Genomic DNA, 16,703 nt, shown 5'->3' with positions numbered 1-16,703 from the left:
TTGATCAAGGTTATGGATACCGTGGTAAAGCTGTGATAGTAAAAATGTGTCATAAATGATGTTTGATCATTTATTAAAGTAACAAAGTCAGATTACACTAGAATTCATTGGCTTTAATAGAACAAAATATGACTGAAGAAATCAGATGGAGGTAAGCATGACAATAAAAAGCCAGAGAGATCCAGTGTAGACTTTTATAGAAATGTAGCTTAAGAATAATTATAAGGAAATTAAAAATGGAAGGGCGGGTTATTTATGGAATCACACAAAACACTTACCAGTATCGATATCGACTCCCTTTAAAAAATATATTGCTGCTTGTCATTGTCTTTACTTGGCTGGATTTTGCATACCTAAAGATTGAAGACAAAGAAAAACAATGAAGAATACCTACTGAATATGAGTTGTATTAACACATGCGACCCCCTAAGCTAGCTCAACCCAAATTATTTGGATGTCATTCTTTTTCTTTTAACATTATTTAAAGCTGAACTTGAGGGAAAATAAAAATCTTCCCCTGCAGTGGGGCTGCCTCCACACTGATAGCGTTAAGTGCTAGCAAAAAAGCAATTTTGTTTAACTAATCCTCCAGTTCCACACTGCTCTGCTAGATCCGTCTAAGCAGCCTCTTCTCCCCTATGCTCCGGCGGTCGCAGGACCTCTGGCATCATCAAGTACAGTGGTTTAAGAAGAGTTAGTACTTTGCCGCTGAAAACTGAACAAGCTATTTAGCAATAAACTTTCTACTTACAGTACATCTCAACATTATTATTAAAATTTCGGTCTTAACGTTTTGGTAGCAAAGGCAGGGAGTGGTTTTAAATTCCCACACAGATGGGAAGATGCAAAGCATAGCAACCAATTAGAGAAGAACCAATTCTTTCTTCTTCATTTTTCTACAGCAAGTTCTAAATTCAGAAGTTAAAGGTAAACATGTGCTATGGGCAACATCCTTTCTTCTTCTTCTCTCCAGTCATCCACAGGAGTTGTTAATTCAGTAATGATTGGTATTAATATTACATAAAACATATTAGCATGAGCAGACATATACTGTGTTACAAAGGAAAATGATCAATGTCTCTCTTCCTATGATACATACAGTGGATATTGAAAAGAATCACTCCCTTTAAAATAATCCCATTTTGTTGCTTTGCAACCAGAAATGAAGACAGCCAAAGTTTTTGTTTTATCCAGCTGTATTTACTCAGTTCCACTTCTAACATCCAAGTGAAAAATATAACACCAACATGTCATAAAAAATAAAATAAATAAAAAAACAGAATCACTGAGTTGGAAAAAAGGATCACCCCCCTTGCGAGCCACCATTTGCTTTAATAACAGCCTTTAGTCTGTTGGGATATGTCTCTGCTAACCTTGCACATCTAGATTTAGCATTATTTGCCCACTCTTTTTTTTCTAAATTACTCAAGTTCAGTTAAATTTAAAGGTGGCCGTTTGTGGACTGCAGTCTTCAAGTCATTCCACAGACTTTCAATGGGGTTTGAGTCTGGGCTCTGACTAGGCCATGCAAGGACATTCAACTTTTTCTCCTTCAACCACTTTGTGGTCATTTTTGCTGTATGCTTTGGCTCATTGACATGTTGGAAGGTAAACCTTCTTTCCATTGACAGTTTTCTGGCAGAGGGCAACAAATTTTCCTCAAGAATGTAATGGTATTTTCCCCCATTCATTTTCCTTCTATCCTGACAAATGCTCCAGTCCCTGCTGCGGAGAAACACCCCCATAACAGGATATTACTACCTCCATACTTTACTGTAGGAATGGCGTTATTTATATAGTGAGCTCTACTGGATTTCCGTCATACATATGGTTTGGTGTTGAGGTCAAATATTTCAATTTTAGTCTCATCTGACCATAATACATTTTTTCCATGTGGCCTCAGAATCTTCAAGGTGCGTTTTAGCAGAGCCTAGTCGTTACTGTATGTGGCTTTTCTTGAGGAGTGACTTTTTTTTTTCCAATCCTCCCATACAAACCAGATTTGTGGAGAATTTGTGATATTGTTGTAAATTCCTGCAACTGCTTTAGAGTTACTGTAGGACTCTTGGCAGCTTCTCTGACCAGTTTCCTCCTGGCTCTTTCATCCATTTTGGAGTGACGTCCTGATCCAAAGAAGGTCTGTGTTGTACCAAATACTTTCCACTTTTTACTAATAGACTTCACTGCGCTTTAATAATAGACTTCACTGTGCTTCTAGGCATTGATAAAGGCTTTGAAATGTGTTTGTATCCATCTCCTGACTTGTACCCTGTCCACAGCTTTATCCTGGAGATCTTTTGACAGTGCCTTGCTACACATAGTTGATTGTTTGCTTCAGTTGCACTACCAGGGACTGAAATGCTCCAGGAAAGCTATTTTCATGCCGAGCTAATCGAAATGACCACAGCTCACAATTGAAAGTCAAATGGCTTTGCGTGCAATTGAGAAGGTGATTAGCTATACCTGATTGAGTTTATAAGTCATTTTTAGGAGGGGGTTGATCCTTTTACCAACTCAGTGATTCTGGTTTTTTTTCTGTTGATGTTATATCTTTCACATGGATGTTATAAGTTGCACAGAGTAATTACAGCTGGATAAAACAAAAACCGTGTCTGTCTTCATTTCAGGCTGCAAAGAAACAAAATGTGATTATTTTAATAGGTTTTGATTCTTTTCTATACCCACTGTATGTTTCTGGATACCCAATTACAGTTATATAATTTTCCAGAATATGCTGTACTCACTTGTAAAAGGCCTGATTTTCGACACCACATTTCCAGAGATGTTTGCAGGCGGCTGGTGTTGAGGTATGGTAGGTTAAAACAGTTTTCTTCTGGAGATCATAGAAAGACAGATCAATTTGAAGTTAGGATATGAGACACAGATTTTACACAATTCTAAAATCGAATAAATTATTCTGTTTAGTACACAAGTGTAAATTCTAATGTGCATACTAAGAAAATACTGGATTCTTTAATAAAATGGATTAAGTACACCTTAAAGGAAAAGTTAATTCAGCAAATCACTACCTCGACCTCCACGACTACAGACAATTTTGATCTAATGATATTAAAATTCAGGTCTTTGTATTTGCCCGTCAGTTCACACACTGACATGAGTCCTGCTATATTCATTCGCCAGGAGGTAATATACAGGCAGCCTGTTTGTACAGGTGTATGGTTACAAGAGCTGAACAAACAGACCTGCTGCCACAGCAAGGCCCTATGCTTGCACAGTTGTAATGAATTCCTCTGTGATGTCCTAATCAATTAGAACAATATTTTATTTCTTTGTAGCCTGGTTTACACAAAATGATCAGTGAAGATGTCTGTAGCAACCAATCAGATTCCAGCTGTCCCTTTTCATGTGCAGCCAGAGAATGAATGCCAACACTGCTTACATCGGGCAACACTTGCCCCTTTAATCTCAACACATAATAAGTCTCGGTTCACACTAATGAGATGCGGGAACCAGCGCAATTCTTGTGTAGGTTCCCACATCGCATTGCATCTAACTCGCATGCACTTCACACTGCTCTCTAGGAACCGCTGCAGTTGCCAATAGAAAGGTAATGACACCCCCAAGTCGGTTTGCAGAACGCAGCAGAATGCAGTGAGAACTGTGGAATTGGATTGCAAGGGTGTGAACGCCCATGCGATCTGTTTTCAGAGAGGACCAAAAAAGGATCCTGCGCCATTCTGGTGCGAATGCAATGCGATTACAGCCATACAAACTGTATGGCTGAATACGCATTGCACAGACATCGCATGTGATGTGCACAGCAATGCGGTGCGAATAACATGCAATGTCTGGCATCGCATATGTGTGAACTCAGTCTTAATCAGCCTCAGTGTGCACTTGTGTAGTCTTAATTATCAGCTTTGTCAAACTATTAATATACTTGTATAATTATTTCCTTAGTAAAATATCTTTCTACTCTATAATCTTATGCATATTGTCATTATATGTCATGATATAAATATAATAATAATAATGACATGCATGTTCTCTGCATGTTCTCTGTCATGCATGTTCTCTGCATGACAGAGAACATGCATGTAGCTAGTGAAATCAGAAAGAGTATATTTGTTTGGTACCAAAGCCAGAGAGGCAGGATGAGTAATATTTATATTTGTGTATTAAACATTTGTAGGAGCAACTTATCATTAAATAATAAGACGTGAAATTAAATGACCTCATTCTTATTAGTTAACTCAGCCTATTGTCTCTTATTAGCCCTACCAAGCATTTCAGGATGGGTGACATCACAGCCGCCTGTAACACAGACCTGCAGGGTCTGATAGCACTGTATCACAATATTGATAGTCTTGTAGCTTGGTCAGTGTTGTAACCCTGTTTTGGGGTCCTATTTAGGAAGCAGAGAATACTAAATTGCAGAGTCTGAATATAACATAGATGGTTTTCTCTCTTTTATAGATCTAGCAATGAGGTACAAATCTCTTGGTGAAAATATAAACCATTATTTTTAGCAAAGACAAATGCTAACTTGCACTGGTGCAAGGTAAGTATTTTCCAATATTGTAAATATCAGCCCAGTATTTTAGGTTAGAGGGACAGTTTACTGTCCTTCAGTATGATGACTGGACTGTGGCTAGTAGGGGTAAAAAAAATGTCCCTGCATCAGTAAACAATACCACAGGCTTGGTGGTGGGAGTAGAAGAAAATAAATAGCACCTGTAGACACTGGGAGGAATAGTGCCCCATCATTGAAAGATATAGTGACCCACCATTTGTATCAGTGGGAGGAACAGTTTCCCATTATTGGTATCAGTGGGAAGAATAGTGTCCCATCATTGGTGTCAGTGGGGGGAAGAATGTCCCATCATTGGTATAAGTGGGAGGAAAAGTTTCCTATCATTGGTATCAGTGGGAGGAATAGTGTCCTATCATTGGTATCAGTGGGAGGAAGAGTTTCCCATCATTGGTATCAGTGGAACGAAAAGTGTCCTATTATTGGTATCAATGGGAGGAATAGTATACCATCCTTGTTATCAGTGGGAGGAATAGTGTCCCATCATTGGTATCAGTGGGAGGAAGAGTTTCCCATCATTGGTATCAGTGGAAGGAATAGTGTCCCATCATTGTTATCAGTGGGAGGAATAGTGTCCCATCATTGGTATCAGTGGGAGGAAGAGTTTCCCATCATTGGTATCAGTGGGAGGAAAAGTGCACTGATATCAGTGGGAGGAATAGCATCCCATCATTGCTGACAGTGGAATGAATAGTGTCCCATCATTGGTATCAGTGGGAGGAATAGTGTCCCATCATTGGTATCAGTGGGAGGAAGAGTTTCCCATCATTGGTATCAGTGGGAGGAAAAGTGCACTGATATCAGTGGGAGGAATAGCGTCCCATCATTGCTGACAGTGGAATGAATAGTGTCCCATCATTGGTATCAGTGGGAGGAATAGTGTCCCATCATTGGTATCAGTGGGAGGAAGAGTTTCCCATCACTGGTTTCAGTGGGGGGAATATTGTCCCATCATTGATATCAGTGGGACGAAGAGTATCCCGTCATTGGTGTCAGTGAGAGGAATCAGGTCCCATCATTAGTATTAGTGGGAGGAAGAGTTTCCCATCATTGGTATCAGTGGGAGGAAGAGTGTCCCATCATTGGCATCAGTGGGAAGAATAGTGTCCCATTTTTGGTATCAGTGGGAGATATAGTGCCCTATTGCTGGTGTTAGAGGGAGAAATTATGCCCCACTGTTGGTGGAAGGAATAGTGGTCCACATAAGTGTGCCCCAAGGGCCGGATAAAGGCAAGCAAAGGGCTGCAGTTTGGAGACCACTGTGTTTGATAATACTGGCCCAATAATGTAGACAATGACCTTTCTGATGTTAAAGCAGACCTTCACTCTGATTTACAACATTCATTCAACAATCTTCATTGCTACACCACCTTAATGATAACTGGATATAAAATATATGCTTTGTTATTAATAACTTTTCAACTTATCTTGTTGCCACCCCCCCCCCCCCCCCCAGGTGAGAATGACATAGCATGTACTACTCACAGACTCTTGAGATATCAGCAGCACATATTTCAGTAGGTACAGGCTCTCCCTGTGTGTCATGGGGGAAGGGGCCGCAAAGAGTTCCAGGATGGAAAGGGAGAGGAAATCCCCTGCCGTTACTGCAAACGGCCACCAAGAGTACAGCAGTGAGGAAAAATACACTGAGGTATGCAGAGAAACAAAAGCTTGCTGTTGGTGATAAATAGTTGTTTATTCATTGCCATGTAACAATAGCAAATGTGCCTTTATTGTGTAATTGATGACCTGGGTAAATTTCCTCTTTAAAGTGAACCTGTGGTCAAGCTATGGATAGTCAAATATTTAGATATTATAAACAAGCATTGAATGAGCTTTAAAATATGCCATCAATGACCTCTGTAGCTTTATGCACTGTAGGACAATTCATTCTAAAAGTTCAAAGTAGAAACACTTAAAGCGGGGGTCCACCTCTCTATCGTTTTTTTTTTTTAAGTTCATTCACAAACTTTTCTTCTCAGCATTACATACTCACATATTGTGTGTAATATGTCCGCCTGTGTCAGATTTTGTTGGAAAGAATAACTTATATTATTCACTGCAGGCGGTTACCATCTTCATTGTGGGCATTTGAAGCCCACAAGCATTTATTTCCTGGATGCGGTGAATGCTGTGCTCCCAGCATTCACCGCTCGTTCCCGCACATGCTCAGTGGCATCCTGGGAAGCCTGAGACTAGCTCCCAGGAGGCTGTGCGGAGTCTGGGAGAGGCTAGAAACACGCCTACTCCCACGGGAGGAGAACCAGGAAGTGCAAAGAAGAATAGAAAAATAAAAGGTAATTACGGCGATTTAAATTTTTTTAAACGGCATGTCAGCATCTAGGCAAGGAAGAGAATACATACAGATATTGTTCAAAATTTGGGTGGAACCTCGCTTTAAGTTATTCAAAACATTCTTTTAGCAGCTCAGCTACCCTTGCTCTCCTTGTCAGAGCTCATGCTCTGTATTTACATGAGAGATTTAGAATGCTGCCAAGTCACTGCTAGGAGGGGAAGCCGGATGAGCTGAGTTGCTTCGAGAAAGACTTGGACAGCTTTACTGTTTCTCTTGTGAATTTTGAAGATGATTTGCTCAACAGTGCCTCAAGCTGTGTAGGTCAGTTAAAGCTTGTTTTAAAGCCCATTTACTACTTGCTAAGAATATGTAAATATCTGAATGTTCATAGCCTGGCCACAGATTAACTTTAAGGGCAGGTAGTGAAGAAAAACAAATAGAGAGCGCCATTCTAAGTGCAGCATATACCAAACAAAACAGGTTTATTAGACAATTGGCAAATTACAAAATAGAGCAGAAAGTAGCATTTGTCAGACCCACCACGGGTCGGGAGGTACACAGCACAAGAAAGGATCTGGACAATCCAGAGCATCGAATGGGGGAAGAAGTCCACCAGATGGTACACTGTGTTCCAGGACACTCAGAACTCCCGTGGTCATGGGCCAGGAGTGACGTCAGCATTAAAAGCAGGAAAGAGGGGCGGGTCTGACAAGCACTACTTTGTTCTCTATTTTGTAATTTGCCAATTGTCTAATAAACCTGTTTGATTTTGTATATGCTGCACTTATGGTGGCACTCTGTTTTCATTTGTACAGAGATTCCTTCACATTTCCAGGAAGCTGCCTTCTGAATGTTGCTTTTTGCTTAGCCTGTCCCTCATGGTCATCACCACTGAGAACATTCTATTGTTTTGGCTCATGAACTCAGCCATTTCCCATCCTTTGTGCCATCTACTATTGACTGTAACTTAAGGGGAGTTAGGCCTAGGGTCAGGGTTTTTTCTCAGGTTTCCTTAAAGTGTAATGCCCTGTACACACGGTCGGATTTTCCGATGGAAAATGTGTGATAGGACCTGGTTGTCGGAAATTCTGACCGTGTGTAGGCTCCATCACACATTTTCCATCGGATTTTCCAACACACAAAGTTTGAGAGCAGGATATAACATTTTCCGACAACAAAATCCGTTGTCGGAAATTCCGATCGTGTGTACACAAATCCGACGGACAAAGTGCCACGCATGCTCAGAATAAATAAAGAGATGAAAGCTATTGGCCACTGCCCCGTTTATAGTCCCGACGTACGTGTTTTACGTCACCGCGTTTAGAACGATCAGATTTTCCAACAACTTTGTGTGACCGTGTGTATGCAAGACAAGTTTGGGCCAACATCCGTCGGAAAAAATCCTAGGATTTCGTTGTCGGAATGTCTGAACAAAGTCCGACCGTGTGTACAGGGCATAAGGGTTAGGTTAAAGCTTAAGTTTAGTGAAAGAATACAGTTAGGTGCTAGGGTTCGATTAAGTGTGAAAGCTAATTTTCAGAGATAGATTAGGTGCTAGAAGTGAGTTTCAGAGATTTACCGGTAATTAAAGGCTAAGTTCACCTTTAATTGAAAAATAATAAATGCACATATTTTTGCAGGTAAAAAAATGTGCATTTATTATTTTCTTTAAAACAGGAACCTTCAAAGTATTGCACCCACAATCAGCAGATCTCGTGTCAGGCTCCTGCACACACTGTCTACAGCTCTGTTGCCTGTACTTCTGTAAGGACTGTCATTTTCTAAGCTGTTGGCAGTGTGAATGAACTACAAGTGAGCTTGTCAGCATGCCCGCAGTCTATTCAAAGTTCATCTGTTGCGGTGGCAGACGGGAATTTTTCATTCACAGATTCCTGTGAATTGATAATGCGGCTGTGCGGGCCATTTTCAAAATCTGACAGCAGATGTGGGGATCCCCACCTAATGTCACACAGAGGGAGGGCAGTAAGGAGGTGGAGAGTGAAATAAGAACATGTTACACCCTATATATGGGTTTAAAAGTTCAAATGTTTGAAAAGATGAACTTATTCTTGAAGGGTGAAAAGTTAGGTTAAGTTGGATTAAATGTAAAAGGTTTATTTTTAGAGTTAATTTGGGAGTTCATTATTACCACTAAGAGGCAGGTAAAAACAAACTAAAAGGCACCTTTATATTAAAAAAAAAAAAAAAAAAACACTTACCATAGTCCCTAACCTAAGCAAAGCAGAAACCCTCTACTCAGGTGAAAAAACCCACTTACCGTAGTCCCAAAGCAGGAACCCTCTAACCAGGTTAAAAAACCCATTTACCATAGTCCCTAACCTAAACAGAGCTGTAACTCTCTACCCAGGTAAGAAAAAAACACTTATCATAGTCCCTAACCTAAGCAAAGCAGGAACCCTCTACCCAGGTGAAAAACCATAGTCCCTAACCTAAACAAAGCAAGAAATCTCTACCCAGGTGAAAAACCCCACTTATCATCTTCCCTAACCTAAACAAAGCAGGAACCCTCTACCCAGGTGAAAAAATGTACTTACCATAGTCCCTAACCTAAGCAAAGCAAGAACCCTCTACCCAGGTGAAAAACCCACTTACCATAGCCACTAACCTAAGCAAAGCAGGAACCCTCTACCCAGGTGAAAAAACCCACTTACCATAGTCCCTAACCTAAGCAAAGCAGGAACCCTCTGCCCAGGTGAAAAATCCACTTACCATAGCCACTAACCTAAGCAAAGCAGGAACCCTCTACCCTGGTGAAAAAATGTACTTACCATAGTCCATAACCTAAGCAAAGCAAGAACCCTCTACCCAGGTGAAAAACCCACTTACCATAGCCACTAACCTAAGCAAAGCAGGAACCCTCTACCCAGGTGAAAAAACCCACTTACCATAGTCCCTAACCTAAGCAAAGCAGGAACCCTCTGCCCAGGTGAAAAATCCACTTACCATAGCCACTAACCTAAGCAAAGCAGGAACCCTCTACCCTGGTGAAAAAATGTACTTACCATAGCCACTAACCTAAGCAAAGCAAGAACCCTCTACCCAGGTGAAAAACCCACTTACCATAGCCACTAACCTAAGCAAAGCAGGAACCCTCTACCCAGGTGAAAAAACCAACTTATCGTAGTCCCTAAACTAAACAAAGCAGGAACCCTCTACCCAGGTAAAAAAAAACACTTACCATAGCCACTAACCTAAGCAAAGCAGGAACCCTCTACCTAGGTGAAAAAACCCACTTACCATAGTCCCTAAACTAAACAAAGCAGGAACCCTCTACCCAAGTGAAAAAACCCACTTACCATAGTAACTAACCTAAGCAAAGTAGGAACCCTGTACCCAGGTGAAAAAACCCACTTACCATAGTCCCTAACCTAAACAAAGCAGGAACCCTCTACCCAGGTGTTTACTTTCCTTTTGCTGACAGCAGCAGCCTCATCTAATGTTTACAGTCTTGGACCTAGAAGTACAGCCCTATTCAAGCTTTTAAGGAGTTACTGAACAGGCAGAGTGAGCTGGGTTTCTTTAAGGTGAAGGGTTTATTCTAGTGGGTAAATTATTTGTCTGTTTGTACAGTTACACTGCTAAAAAGCTGCAACTTGCCTTTATCCATGTTGTTTTGACAGGTGTGTTTTAAAGACAGGTGCAAAAAAAAAAAAAATTCAATTCACATCAGTATAAGAAGAGAGATTGTTGGTGTGCACGATGAACCACATTTTCCTACCTCCTTCTGCAGTACAACAACATAAAATGTCTTCCCATCAAATCTCATTTTGCAGACGTCTGGCCTAGAAAAGGAAAGGCATTATTGTAAGGCACAGAGAAAAATAATTTAAGAAAATTACCTTCAAGCCTATCTGCAAAAAAAACAGTTATATTTAGTGTGTGTGTGTGTGTGTGTGTGTGTGTGTGTGTGTGTGTGTGTGTGTGTGTGTGTGTGTATTTTTTTGTTATTAATGTAGTTGTGTATTCAAAGTAATTAAATACACGTCAATAATAGTAACCCAATCTGTGTTTGTACTAGCTTTCTCTACATCAGTATTCAGTCTGGAATAGGGAGAGCTAAAACTGTAAGCCAATTAGGTTTTACTGCATTGCTTAGTACTGTGATTCTAACAAATGGAGCTTGAAGCTGGCCATACACTGATCGAATGTCAGCTGCTCCAGCCAACTTCCGATCAGTGTGTGGGTTTCCCCATTGGACAAAAGTCGACTGTTTAATCAACTTCTGCAAAAGTGAAATGTTGAAAATGTTTCCATTAATTGGATCACAACTTCTTCTTTGAACTCCAACCTATACACACACACACACATAAAAAAAGGTATATACAGACCTTTTCTCCTAGGCTCTTCTGGTTGGTCTGCTGATGTCATGGGTCCTTCCTCTCTGGGATTGGCTTTTCATGCTGTACTTAACAGTTTTCATGTAGCTACACGTGAGCGATGTGCACAGTGCTATAATTTTCTAAACTCAATCCAGGGGGCAAGCCCATGACAAATGATGCTCAAAGGAAGTGGCGCTGAGCATCATTCAACCCAGACATCTGAAGACATCTAGTGATGTAAAAGAAGGACTGTGGTGTATAACTTCGAGCTGAAGGTGAGTATTGTGGCAAAAGCTGCTTTTTCATTTTTATCCTTGAATGTTTTTTATTTGGGCTGGAATTCCAATTTATTCTGTTTGCCTACTCTCACACTTTAACTATTTGTCTCCATCTAGAGCTCAATGTAATTATATAATCACTGAGACCCAACAGGCATCCTAAAAAAATACCCCTTACTCCATTTTGCTAGGCTGACACCAGTGGCACCTTTCATATTAGCATGTCTCTCACATGATAGGCATGTTTATTTATTTCAGACATTTATAGATCACTGACATATTAAGCAGCCTTATGTAAGTTATGTGGAACTGATAAACTTATTTCTACCACAGTCATACACTTTGCTCGGCGGACTTTACGCCGGACTTTATGACGGACTTTCCGAATGAACGGACTTGCCTACACACAATCCACCAAAGTCCGTCGAATTCGTACGTGATGAGGTACGACCGGACTAAAACAAGGAAGTTCATAGCCAGCAGCCAATAGCTGCCCCGGCGTGGCTTTTTGTCCATCGAACTAGCATACAGACGAGCTGACTTTTCGACCGGACTCGAGTTCGACGGATAGATTTAAAACATGTTTTAAATCTAAGTCCGTCCAACTTTTGAGCAAACAAAGTCCGCTGGAGCCCACACACGATCGAACTGTCCGACGAAATCCCATCCGCCGGGCAAAGTCTGCCGTAAAGTCCGCTCGTGTGTATGCGGCATAAGGCTAACTGTGTTCAGAAACCAGTTCACTTAAAGTGGTTGTAAACCTCAACCATGCAATATGAACAAAGCACATCCCTCTATAATGTGTCTCAATTAGGAGCACTAAGTGTCATTTCTGTCTGCTGCCTGGTTTCTCTGCTATCAGCATGAATCACTTCTGACAAGTTTTCCTAGCACCAAGAGAAAATAGTGACGGGGAACCTCCAGCTTATTGACGGCCTTAGCTCTGTTCCTATGTGCTGTGTGAAGGGGGGTGTGTCCATTCCCTCCAATCAGCTCTCAAGAGCTCTCCTCATTGAGCTCTGCAGAGTGTAACTTCACCCCTCCGCCCCCTATTTTTCTGACAGCTCAGACAAGCTTATATATTCTGGACTTTGGATGTAGAGAAGACTACAGATAAACAGGTACAACTTCTGTAGGGGGATTTGTTTCGTCTCTGTGTATAGCTGAGGCCAGTCACTTCAGTGGGTATATGTAAGGGTTTACAGACACTTTAACAAAATAGTGCTGGAATGTGGGAAGAAGCCCAATAAAGCACAGGGGGAACTTAACCATTCTATGGAAGTGTAGTCCCCGAATGACACTGAGGACCTCAAAACTGCAAAACAAGACCATTACCATAATCACCACCCATCCGTGCATTTACACCACCCATTCATTTACTGTATGTAGCAGTCTGTGTACAAAAGGTAAATGGACCCTAAGTGAAAGAGGAGGAGGGAGTATTCTCTGGTTTCATATGCCCCATATGATTTTTTTTAGATTAAATATTTAATCCATGTGAGGAATTTATAAACCACAGTGTAAAGAACTAGCATTTCTTCTCTAAAATCATCCCTGTACAGTTCTCTTGTGGCTTACTTTTCACAAATGCACGTCATTAGTTAATAAGCAGCAACATGAAATGTGATTACCATCTTATTAGATGTATCCTTTTATTTCCCTGGAAAACGACAAACCCCGCGGCAGTGAATCCTAGAAATGTTGTGGTCCCTGTTGAGTCCTTAAAACAACAAAGGTGATACGGGGTTTAACAAGAGCCAGTTTCATAATCAGCAGACCTAGTATACATCAGTACGCTTGCAAACCAAACTTAGGAATTGTATCAATGGGCAAATGCAGTGCAATGTGCCTGCACCACAATATTCTTCTCAAAGCGTTGTGCATGTAAGCTCATTTATTTAAACCATAGATCTTTGTGACATAAAACACATGTGCTACCTATATCTATGAAAGCTGCATCTGTACATACAGTGGCAAAAATAATTATTCGATGTTTGCCCACTTACCAAGAAATAAAGGTCTATAATACTTATCATAAGTGTATTTTAAATGATAGAGAAAGAATATAAAAAAACACATGATACAAATGTTATGAATTGAGTTGCAGTTCAGTGAGTAAAATAAATATTTGATCCCCTACCAACCAACAATAATTCTGGCTCCCACAGACTTGCTACAGCAGGGGTCTTCAAACTACGGCCCTCCAGTTGTTCAGGAGCTACAATTCCCATCATGCCTAGTCATGTCTGTGAATGTCAGAGTTTTACAATGCCTAATGGGATGTGTAGTTCTGCAACAGCTGGAGGGCCGTTTGAGGATCCCTGGGCTACAGTATGTGCTCATGTGGTACAAAGATTAGTCCTGTCAATTTAAGAAGGTGCTCCTAAGGACAAGTCATTATGTGTATAAAAGACACCTGTCCACAGAATCTCTTTCTTCCATTCAAACCTCACCATCATGGGCAAGAGCTGTCAAAGGATGTCAGGGACAAGATAAGATTGTAGATCTGCACAAGGCTGGAATGGGCTACAAGACCATCAGCAAGAAGCCTGGTTAGAAGGACACAACTGTTATGCCCCGTACACACGGTTGGACTTTGTTCGGACATTCCGACAACAAAATCCTAGGATTTTTTCCGACGGATGTTGGCTCAAACTTGTCTTGCATACACACGGTCACACAAAGTTGGCGGAAAATCCAATCGGTCTAAACGCGGTGACGTAAAACACGTATGTCGGGACTATAAACGGGGCAGTGGCCAAAAGCTTTCATCTCTTTATTTATTCTGAGCATGCGTGGCACTTTGTCCGTCGGATTTGTGTACACACGATCGGAATTTCCGACAACGGATTTTGTTGTCGGAAAATTTTAAATCCTGCTCTCAAACTTTGTGTGTTGGAAAATCCGATGGAAAATGTGTGATGGAGCCTACACACGATCGGAATTTCCAACAAGGTCCTATAACACATTTTCCGTTGGAAAATCTGACCGTGTGTACTGGGCATTAGAGTGAATATTCGCAAATGTAAGAAATACAAAATAACCATCATTCGCCCTCAGTCTGGAGCTCCATGCAAGATTTCAACTCATGGGGTAAAGATGATCATGAGAAAAGTGAGGGATCAGCACAGAACTACAAGGGAAGAGCTTGTGATTGATCTCAAGGCACTTGGGACCACAGTTACCAAACAAACCGTTGGTAATCAATACGCCGCTATGGATTGAAATCCTGCAGCGCCCAGAAGGTCCCCCTCCTCAGGAAGGCACATGTACAATCCTGTCTGAAGTTTGCCAATGAACATCTAAGTGATTCAGAGAAAGATTGGGAGAAAGTTATGTTGTCAGATGAGACCAAAAATGAGCTCTATGGTAATAACTCGACTGGCCGTGTTTGGAGGAAGAAAAATGCTGATTATGACCCTAAGAACACCATCCCTACACTCAAGCACAGAGGTGAAAACATAATGCTTTGGGGCTGTTTCTCTGCTAAAGGTACAGGCTGACTTGTAAAATCTTGGCTGAGAACCTTCTTCCCTCAGGCAGAACACTGAAGCTGGGTCGTATATGGGTTTTCCAGTATAACAATGACCCAAAACATACCGCCAAGGCAACAAAGGAGTGGCTCAAGAAGAAGCACATTAAGGTCATGGAGTGGCCTAGCCAGTCTCCAGACCTTAATCCTTTAAAAAATCTATGGAGGGACCTGAAACTTCGAGTTGCCAAGCGACAGCGAAGAAGATATGTAAAGAAGAGTGGACCAAAAGCCTTCCTGAGATGTGTGCAAACCTGGTAACCAACTACCAGAAACTTCTTACCTCTGTGTTTGCCAACAAGGGTTTTTCCACCAAGTACTAAGACATGCTTTGCTTGGGGATCAAATACATATTTTACACACTGAATTGTAACTCAATTTTTAAATTTTGTATTATGTGTTTTTTTTCTGGATTTTTGGTTGATATTCTGTCTCTATCATTTAAAATACACCTATGATAAAAATTTTAGACCCTTCATTTCTTTGTAAGTGGACAAACTTACAAAATCTGCAGGAGATCAAATAATTATTTTGCCCACTGTAAAATAGTGAAAGGGACAATAGTTCTCATTCATCAGTGTCATCGGCAAGAACTGTTTGTACTGCCCAGTAGCAACCAATCACACTTAAACATGATGATGGAGTAAGATCATTTTAGACAAGGTTGGTGGCTGTAGGGCAATACTGACAGTTCTTAACCACATGACCTCCGGAAGGTTTTACCCCCTTCATGGCCAGGCCATTTTTTGCTATTAAGCACTGCGCTACTTTAACTGCCAATTAAGCGGTCAGGCAACACTGTACGCATTTTTTCACACAAAAATAGAGCTTTCTTTTGGTGGTATTTGATCACCACTGGGTTTTTTATTATTTGCGATATAAACGAAAAATGATAGAAAATGTTGAAAAAAAATAATATTTTTTACTCTCTGCTAGAGAACATATCCAATAACATTTAAAAAAAGAAAAATCTAATTTCTCCATGAATTTAGGTCAAAACCTATTTTGCTACATGTCTTTGGTGAAAAAAAATCCCAATAAGTGCATATTATTTGGTTTGCATGAAAGTTATAGCGTCTGGTATAGATACTGGAATTTTTTTTTTTTAATACTAGTAATGGCAGTGATGAGCAACTTATAGTGGAACTGTGATAGTATGGCAGGCAATCTGACACTAGCTGACACTGGCTGGGGGGTACACTAACTGACACTAATACAGTGATCAGTGCTATACACTGTCACTGTACTAATGACACTGGCTGGGAAGAGGTTAACATCTTGGACGCTCAGTGGGGTTAAATATGCACCTGACAATGTGTAATGTGTGTGTTATGTGGTGCTTTTACTACTGGATCTTATCTTGCTGTTTTTTTCCCTGCTTTGCAGAACCCCTGTCACTATTTGGAGCCCTGTGTTGTCTGTATGTTGCATTACCGCCAATGCCGCCCCCGCCACAATGTGAAAGGGGCCTAACAAGAAATAAAATCCAAAAACTCAACACACACATTGAAAACAAACTTGATATTAAATTTTGATGTGTCAACCAACAAACCACTTAACTTCCTTGTAGCACAGAGTGTAGTAAATGGCATAGAACACATCTTATTAGCTACACAGAGATAGCTCTAACACTTCAAGTGCACATATTTATCTATTCAAAATCTATTACTCCATCAGTCACACAGTTTAAGTGTGAAATTGCTGA

General features: G+C 40.7%; 1 protein-coding gene across 1 annotated transcript in view; it reads right to left on the bottom strand.

The window, feature by feature from the left end:
• Nucleotides 1–16,703, bottom strand: part of FRMD3 (FERM domain containing 3) — a 340,642-nt gene that overhangs the window by 49,862 nt on the left and 274,077 nt on the right. The window contains exons 8-11 of the mRNA XM_073633722.1: nucleotides 13,098–13,186; nucleotides 10,588–10,651; nucleotides 2,745–2,833; nucleotides 279–353 (exon numbers count right to left, since the gene is read on the bottom strand). Of these exons, the coding sequence (XP_073489823.1) occupies nucleotides 279–353; nucleotides 2,745–2,833; nucleotides 10,588–10,651; nucleotides 13,098–13,186 (317 nt within the window). The remainder of the gene's footprint in view (nucleotides 1–278; nucleotides 354–2,744; nucleotides 2,834–10,587; nucleotides 10,652–13,097; nucleotides 13,187–16,703) is intronic.

The sequence above is a fragment of the Aquarana catesbeiana genome, linkage group LG01 (genome assembly GCF_042186555.1).
Source record: "Aquarana catesbeiana isolate 2022-GZ linkage group LG01, ASM4218655v1, whole genome shotgun sequence".
Taxonomy (NCBI): domain Eukaryota; kingdom Metazoa; phylum Chordata; class Amphibia; order Anura; family Ranidae; genus Aquarana; species Aquarana catesbeiana.
Note: the sequence above shows the minus strand (reverse complement) of the source record. Positions and strands in the feature narration are given on the sequence as shown.